Source organism: Gekko japonicus, unplaced genomic scaffold (assembly GCF_001447785.1).
Source record: "Gekko japonicus isolate JY-2015 unplaced genomic scaffold, Gekko_japonicus_V1.1 scaffold2932, whole genome shotgun sequence".
Taxonomy (NCBI): domain Eukaryota; kingdom Metazoa; phylum Chordata; class Lepidosauria; order Squamata; family Gekkonidae; genus Gekko; species Gekko japonicus.
Window position 1 is genome coordinate 74,853 of NW_015164748.1, and position 9,250 is coordinate 84,102.

The following is a 9,250-nucleotide window of genomic DNA, read 5'->3' on the forward strand; positions in this document are numbered from 1 at the left end:
AGTGGGGAATCAAACCTGGTTCTCCCAGATTAGAGAACATAAGAACATAAGAACATAAGAGATGCCAATGTTGGATCAGGCCAAAGGCCCATCCAGTCCAACACTCTGTATCCCACAGTGGCCAGAAATACCAGTGCCATCAGGAGGTCCACCAGTGGGGCCAGGACATTAGAAGCCCTCCCACTGTTGACCCCCCCCCAAGCACCAAGATGACAGAGCATCACTTGCCCCAGAGTCCCTATCTATACCTTGTGGCTAATAGCCACTGATGGACCTCTGCTCCATATGCTTATCTAATTCCCTTTTGAAGCCGTCCATGCTTGTAGCTGCCACCACTTCCTGTGGCAGTGAATTCCAAGTGTTAATCACTCTTTGGGTGAAGAAGTACTTCCTTTTATCCGTTCTAACCCGACCGCTCAGCAATTTCATGGAGTGCCCACGGGTTCTTGTATTGTGAGAAAGGGAGAAAAGTACCTCTTTCTCTACCTGCTCTTTCCCATGCATAATCTTATAAACCTCAATCATGTCACCCCTCAGTCGTCGTTTCTCCAAGCTAAAGAGCCCTAAGCGCCTTAACCGTTCCTCATAGGGAAAGTGTTCCAACCCTTTTATCATTCGAGTTGCTCTTTTCTGCACTTTTTCCAAAGCTATAATATCCTTTTTAAGGTGTGGTGACCAGAATTGCACACAGTATTCCAGATGAGGTCGCACCATTGATTTATATAGCGGCATTATGATATTGGCTGATCTGTTTACAATACCCTTCCTAATAATCCCCAGCATAGCATTGGCCTTCTTTATTGCAGTCACACACTGTCTCGACATTTTCAGTGAGTTATCTACTACAACTCCAAGATCTCTCTCTTGATCTGTCTCTGCCAGTTCAGACCCCATCAACGTGTATTTATAGTTAGGATTTTTGGCTCCAATGTGCATCACCTTGCACTTGGCCACATTGAACCCCATTTGCCATGTTGACGCCCACTCGCCCAACTTTGACAGATCCCTTTGGAGTGCCTCACAATCCTCACTGGTTTTCACCACCCTGAACAACTTCGTATCATCCGCAAATTTAGCCACTTCACTGCTTACTCCCAACTCCAAATCATTAATGAACAAGTTAAAAAGCAGTGGACCAAGTACTGATCCCTGTGGTACCCCACTGCTTACACCCCTCCACTGGGAGAACTGCCCATTTATACTCACTCTCTGTTTTCTATTAATTAGCCAGTTTTTGATCCATAAAAGGACTTGTCCTTTTATCCCATGATTTTTGAGCTTGCTTAGGAGCCTTTGATGAGGAACTTTATCAAAAGCTTTCTGGAAGTCAAGGTAAACAATATCTATTGGATCCCCCTTGTCCACATGTTTGTTCACCCCCTCAAAGAACATTAACAGGTTAGTGAGACAAGATCTTCCCTTACAGAACCCATGTTGAGTCTGCCTCAATAGGTTTTGTTCATCTATGTGCCTACTAATTCTTTCCTTAATAATGGTTTCCACCAATTTACCCGGTATCGACGTCAGACTGACAGGCCTGTAATTTCCCGGATCTCCTCTGGAACCCTTTTTAAAGATGGGAGTGACATTAGCTACCTTCCAGTCCTCAGGAATGGAGGCTGATTTTAAGGAGAGATTACATATTTTTGTCAGGAGATCCACAAGTTCACAATTGAGTTCTTTCAGAACTCTTGGATGTATGCCATCTGGGCCTGGTGATTTATCAGTTTTTAAGTTGTTTATCAGTTTTAGGACCTCCTCTCTCGTCACCTCAATCTGACTCAGGTCTTCCAACACCCCTCCTGAAATCAGTGGTTCTGGAGTGGGCAAGCACTTCTCATCTTCCACAGTGAAGACGGAGGCAAAAAATGCATTTAGCTTCTCAGCCATTTCCCTATCATCCTTCAGTACTCCTTTTACCCCTTGGTCATCCAAGGGCCCCACTGCCTCCCTGGCTGGTTTCCTGTTTCTAATGTATTTGAAGAAAGTTTTATTGTTGGTCTTTACATTTTTTGCTATATGCTCCTCATATTCCCTTTTTGCATGCCTGACCACAGACTTGCATTTTATTTGCCATAGCCTGTGTTCTGTTTTATCAGCCTCACTGTGACTAGCTTTCCACCGCTTAAAGGAATCCTTTTTACCTTTTACAGCTTCCATTACTTTGTTTGTTAACCATGTAGGCTTTTTCTTATACCTGTTTGTGCCTTTCCTAACCTGCGGAATATATTTTATTTGAGCTTCTAGAATTGTAGTTTTAAACAGTTTCCAAGCTTCCCCAATGGTTTTGACCCTTTCTACTTTTCCCTTCAGTTTCCTCCCCACATGTCCCCTCATATCAGAAAAATTACCCCTTTTAAAGTTAAAAGTGGTTGTGTGAGTCTTTTTGGCCAATTCCCTATTTGTACAAATGTTGAACTCAACAACATTATGATCACTGTTTCCAAGTGGTGCAATCACTTTTACATCTCTCACCAGGTCTTGAGTGTTACTTAGGACCAAATCAAGGATCGCCTCTCCCCTGGTAGGTTCCGTGACCATCTGCTCCATAGCACAGTCATTTAGAGTGTCTAGAAACTCAATCTCTTTTTCTCGACTAGAACACATATTGACCCAATCAATGTGTAGGTAGTTAAAATCACCTATTACGACACAGTGTTTTTGTCTAGCTGCTATCTTTAATTCATTCATCATTTTATAATCCTCCTCTATCTTTTGATCTGGTGGGCGATAACAAACTCCCAGTGTTAAGTTTCCTTTTGCCCCCCCCCTATTTCAACCCATAGAACTTCCAGAAGCGAATCCAATTCTCTTAGTCTCTCAATCTTTCTGGACTTTATACCCTCACATTTCCGCAACGGGGCTTTCTCCTAGTTATATATAAGGAGAGATATGCATTTGTAGGAAATTAACAAACTGGGTACTAACCTTGCTATAAGAGGTACATAATTTCTATGGGTTCAAGCTCAGTCCTGCAATGGTCACCACCTACTGCTGGGACTGATGTAGCATGAAGCTGAGGGCACACAATGTCTGCAGTAATTCAGTTTTCTGCCCTCAAGTGATATACTGCATACATAAAATATCCCTGATAGAGCCTACACAGGACTTTCCACCAAGTCGCCAGAATTTCATCTTCAGGCCTATTCAGGGGTCAGTTCACATATTGCCCCAAATCAAGTAAACTTCCAAGGAGGAAAATGTGCATAACTACATAGTGGGAGTGGGAGCTGTGAGATATATATATATATATATACACACACACCCAATATGTGCTATCCAGTTTCTATTCCTAAGTAAATTACTGGGTTGGAGCTGGTGTGGGGAGAAATGACACTTGGTCAGGTACACATGTCCTTGCTCACAAGTATACTCCTGTTTTAGAAAAATGTATATGGAAAAATTGACAGATAATTATGTGTAACATGACAGTTGGGGAAGCTCAATGGGAATGGCTAAAACACACACACACCGATTTCACTTTCTGATGAAGAGGCAACAAGGCACCTCATCATGCTGTGTTTGAAGAGAAAAATCTAATTTATATCACAGGCAGTTAAGGAACAGGATTGTAGCAATAAAAAACAACACCCTCCAATCCTCCAAGAGCTTGTCAACACAGCTGCTTCTGGTTCATTGCTACATTTCAGGAATTGACCTAGAAAAGGAGGAATCTTTTCTTCATTTGGTGTAGTGGTTAAGTGCACGGACTCTAATCTGGGAGAACCGGGTTTGATTCCCCACTCCTCCACTTGCAGCTGCTGGATGACCTTGGGCAAGTCATAGTTCTGTCAGAGCTGTCCTTGAAAAGAGCAGTTTTTGTCAGAGCTCTCTCAGGCCCACCTACATTACAGGGTTTCTCCTCCTCCTCTTCTTCTTCTTCATTTTGCGTCAATGTAAGTGTAGGGAGCCAGCCACCTGGACAGCACAACCTGTGCCAATCCTCATTAGCCCTGCAAGCCCAGAAGGAGCTACACCAGCTTGAACAATTCTGCTTGTAATTTTATTTATCTCCCTTATATATAAAAGCCGAATGGTGGTGGCACTTCTCTAGAACATTGAGGGGGTGAACAAACATGTGGACAAGGGGGATCCAATAGATATTATTTACCTTGACTTCCAGAAAGCTTTTGATAAAGTTCCTCATCAAAGGCTCCTAAGTAAGCTCAAAAATCATGGGATAGAAGGACAAGTCCTTTTATGGATCAAAAACTGGCTAGTTCATAGTTTGCCTCTAACATTCTAAACAGTTTGCTGTTCTGAGGTAAAATGTGTCCAATCTCCAGGTGAGGGCTGGAGATCACTCAGAATTACAACTGCTTTCCAGATGGCAGAGATCAGTTCCCCTGGAGAAAATGGTGGGCTCTGTATCCTTATATGCTGCTGAGGTGGCCCCCATATGACAGCCAATGGGATGTAGCAGTCAGGGCTTCAGAGCACGGGAGAGGCTGCAGGTGTGTGGGGGGTGGAAAGCTGAAGAGTGAGGGGGAAATAAAGGTAGGTTGATGATTGGCTGGGAAGAAGATAGGGTTGCCAACTCAAGGTGGGAAATTCCTGGAGATGTGAGGGATGGAGCCTGGAGAGGGTGAGGTTTCAGGAGGCATGGGACCTTGGAAAGGTACAAAGCCATTGACTCCACCCTCCAAACCAACCATTCCCTTCTGTTGCCAATCTCCAGGTAAGGGCTAGTGATCACTCAAAATTACAACTGTTCTTTAGGTAGCAGAAATCAGTTCCTCTGGAGAAAATGGTGGGCTCAGTGTCATTATACCCTGCTAAGGTCGCCACAGCAAATTGACACTGAGTGTCCAAGGCTGGGGCACCCGCCCAGAGCCTCTTTCTAGAGCTCGTTGTATTTATTTCCACAACGGGCCTTTTTCCTAGTTTATTAATATTTCTATTCTGCCCTTTCCTGGAGGCTCAGGGTGGATTACAACAATAATGAAGCTACCTGGTCAAATTCTGATTGTGGCTTAAAAAAAAGATTCTGATTGTGGCTTCAAAACTACTCAGTGCCATTTGCTGCCACAAACTGTCCTGATTTCACTCCTGAGACAAAAAAGGAAGAGCCATCATTATGGAAGCATCTGGGGCAGGGACAGTGCTTCAAGACAGTGAAGCTGAATTACAAACAGAGCTAAGAACCTTTCTAGCCGGACAATAGTTGTCGTAGTGACAGACCAAGATCTAACAGGAGACAATTGTCTAATCTAAAGACAGAGGCATTTCCCCCCTCAGTCCCCCCTTCACAAGCACCCTTTCTCGCTGCTCCTTTCTCCAAGGTTTCTTTAGAAATCCCGGTTATGTCTCTCCAAGTTATTCACACAGCCTTTTGTTCCTGGAAACGTTGACTCGGCCCTTTCCTCCCTTGTCTTCTTCCATGGGAAAGTCTCTCGAAAGGGTCACGGGCAGGGAGGGGGAGCGACCGGCAACAGAAGGCTGATGGTCACGTCAGACAAAAGGGACGAAAGAGGCTAATTAGAGGGCCAAGAAAAAAAATGTTTCGATCAAGCTGGGGAGACTGAAGAGGGACACGGTGTCTTCCAGATCAGGCAGCAGCATGAAAAGCTTTCTATGGGCTTTTTTGATCGGAACGCTCCCCCAGATCTGAAGGACAGGAAAAATAGAATGTTTCTCTTTCTCATTAAAATTCAGGAGGGGGTTTGCAGGCATCCCCCATTTTATGGCTAAAGTGGTCTGTGGTATTTGCTGAAGGGGGGTGGTGGTGGTGAGCAGAGAGCGGCTGATGTGGGGGTGCCAGCCCCAGGCGGCCTTAACTCTTCATTAGGCATTTGCTATCATGCTAGCAGTTTAGGTTTTATATACTTATCAGTGACTAACGTCTATCACCACGCAGCCAACCTATCCTCCTGTTCATGGAAACTGGTGTCTTGGTACTGTGGAGACGCCTGATTCACAGTCTCTCCAGTGCCAGATACTCCGAATCCAGATCACACCTAAAAGTCAAAGTGCCTTTAAATCCCCAGATCAGTCTTCAAGAAAACGGTTCAAGATAATTATGTCCACAGATCATTAAAAAAAGGTGTAGACTGCATGGCCATCTGGTGTAAAATCCTTCCCCAAATCTATGTAGGCCTTGCACTTGACCGGCCATCATTTTTAATACGAAAAGACTGTCAACTATACACTCCAGTACAAGTGATGGGTGGCCATCTCTGAAGACCAAAGTAAATACAGATGGAACAGGTCATGAAGGGGAATGCTCAGAAGAACTTCTTCTGTATAATGACCCCCAAAATAGGTCAGGGTGAAACATAATTACCTCAGGATAAGTATGATCTCTGTGTTCTTCCCAAGCAAAAAAAAAAGTTGGAAGGGGGTGTACCAAGGTCCATAGTTACTTAGTGCAACTCAGATTTTTCAGACCATTCCAACAGGCAGTACTTACCCAGAGGCGATCAGCACACGGGACTGTGCGATGGCCAGGCGCTGCAGGTTCGTACGGTTCAGTGTGTTAAGGCTGGCACGAGTCACCTTGCCCTTGGCGCTGGGTGGGCTAGCAGGGGAGCCGGTGGTGGTGAGGGCTGGTGTGCTTGCGGCCTGCCTCCGACTCACTTGAGATGCCAGGGTCTTCAACGAACTGCGCACAGTTGCTGTTCCGTCTTGGGGCTTGTGCGCTGATGCTGGAATGGGGAGTTTAGTGCTACCAGACAGGGACACGGCTTTACGTGGCGGCGGTGGCTGTGGCTGCTGCAGCTGCTGTTGGCTCGCGGTAACTCCAGCCCCCCTGCTGCTCCCACCTGACACGGCTGCCTTGATGCTCATGACAAGGAGGCACTGTGGACACGTGCAGGCCGGCGCAGGGGGCGTGCTGACCACACTGGGACTTGTTGGCCATGACTGCGATTTAGGCAAGGTTCCAGTGACCAGTGGGTAGACCATGTCGAGGCGGCGGCGGACGCGACGCTTGCGCTGGGTCTGGCGGTTGATCTGCCCCATAGTGCTGAAGTCAATAATGTAGCAGAAACCAATGGAAGTGAGATCAATCCAGGGGTGCTGTTTTTCAAAGGCATGCTGGAGGGTGATCCCCACCTCCGTATCGTAAGGTGTCCAGGTGCCATTGTCATTCTCCCACTCCCACACCACTCCCTTTCCAGGCGCTGAAGAAGGGTCATAATAGCTGCGTCGTACAGGGCGAATGGTGCCTGTGAAGAAAGCAATGGGAAAAGGATAAAAGGGGAATACTAAAAGGGAGGGAGGGAGGGAGAAGGGAAATTACAGGTCTAGACCACAGGAGCATTTGCACAGAAAACTCCCTTTTAGAGGGTCTAACTAATACAGGGGCCTCATACTTAAGCCAGGATGTCCCGGGTTCAAATCTACAGGTGCAAACTCTGTAGCCTGAGGTAAGTCTGTGATCAGGGAGCAGCAAGAGGTAGAGATACCAAACAAACTGTAGCTGGTGAATGCAAACACTGAAACAAACAACAGCTAGTACAGTGGTTAACAAATGAGCTATAAACTGGAGTTTGAAATCCCTGGTCTGGTAACAAAAAACCCCAAAACCCAGTTATTTATTTAAAACATTTCTATGCAGCCTTTCCACCCAAGGAGGTGAACAAGGAGAAGAGATTGGATTTCTACCTTGCCCTTCACTACCCCCAAAGGTGTCTCAGAGCGGCTTACAAACTCCTTTCCCTTCCCCTCCCCACAGACACCCTGTGAGGCGGGTGGGGCTGAGAGAACTCTTGACAGAAACTGCTCTTTTTCAAGGACAGCTCTTATCAGAGCTATGGCTTGCCCAAGGTAATTCAGCCAGGTGCAAGGGGAGGAGGAGTGGGGAATCAAACCCGGTCCTCCCAGATTAGAGTCTTAACCACTACACTTAACCACTACACCCAACTGGATCTCTAGGGATCACACACGCAATGGGAGCATGCTGGAGCGATCACACGGGGAAGTCTGTCTGTGGCCCATAAACCCGTTTGATACTGCACCTTCCCCGGTATTTTTTAACTCCGCTTCTTTGGCGGAGCGAAACAGGTTGCCGACGGGTGCGGGACGCTGGCTAGATGTTCCCGTATGACTATGCCCTTAAAATCCGCCTGGCATTCATGCCTATCGCGTGGCTAATTCTGCATGTGATCGGGACCAAAGAGAACTTTCCATCTCCCAAAATACTTGAACTCGAGAGCATCCAATGACTCTGAAGGTCAGTAAATTCAGGATGGACAAAAGGAAATACTTTGTTATATAACAAGTGATTAAAATGCGGCATTTGCTGCCAGAAGACTGTTCCCTGGAAGGCCAGATAATGACACTGAAGCTCAAATACTTTGGCCACCAAATGAGAAGGGAGCACTCACTGGAGAAGACCCTGATGCTGGGAAAGATTGAAGGTCAAAGAAGACGGGGACGGCAAAGGATGAGATGGTTAGACAGTGTCATAGATGCAACGAACATGAAATTGAGCCAACTTCAGAGGACAGCGGAAGACAGGAGGGCCTGGCGGGAGCTGGTCCATGGGGTCGCGAAGAGTCGGACTCGACTGTGCGACTGAACAACAACAACAAGCACAGATGGCTCTAAAGGGGGATTAGAGAGCTCCATGGAGGGCAGGTCTATCAGTGGCCGCTCACCATGGTGTGACTAAAGGGAACCTCTTTGTTCAGAGGCAGTCAACCTCTGAATACCAGTGCCAGGCGGTGACATGAAGGGAAGGCCTCAGCCCCATGCACTGTTGCTGGATCTCCAGAGAAAGGCCAAAGCCACAGCAGAACAGTGCTTCCCAGTCCTAACCTCAAAAGGCAGAGTCCAAAAGGAAACCATGACTGATGGTGTCGAAAGCCACTGAGAGGTCTAGGAGAATTAACAGGGGGTCACACTCCCCCTTTGTATCTCTCATGCAGGTCATCTGCCAGGGCAATTAAGGCTGTTTCAGTCCCATAACCTGGCCTGAAACCAGATTAGAATTGATGCAAATAATCCACTTTATTCAGGAATCCCAGAAGTTGCCAATCCAATACTCATTCTATCATCTTGCTCTGCAATGGTACATTTTAGACTGGACGGTAGTTATTCAACTCACCTGGGTCCACGGGAGTTTCTTTAGGAGTGGAGGCATCACTGCCTGCTTCGAGACAGGGACAACCATCCCTTCTCCCAGGGAGGCACTGCCTGCGGTCACACACACACACACACACACACACACACTCCAAAAGGATGCTCGAATGCTTGAAACTTTCCTCTACGCAGAAAGAAGGAGGGAGAGAGAGGAGGGGGAGGGCAC

At 46.6% G+C, this 9,250-nt stretch overlaps 1 protein-coding gene across 1 annotated transcript in view; it reads right to left on the minus strand.

Moving 5' to 3' along the window:
* Positions 1 to 9,250, minus strand: part of DTX4 (deltex 4, E3 ubiquitin ligase) — a 58,195-nt gene that overhangs the window by 23,442 nt on the left and 25,503 nt on the right. The window contains exon 2 of the mRNA XM_015409647.1: positions 6,410 to 7,166. Within this exon, the coding sequence (XP_015265133.1) occupies positions 6,410 to 7,166 (757 nt within the window). The remainder of the gene's footprint in view (positions 1 to 6,409; positions 7,167 to 9,250) is intronic.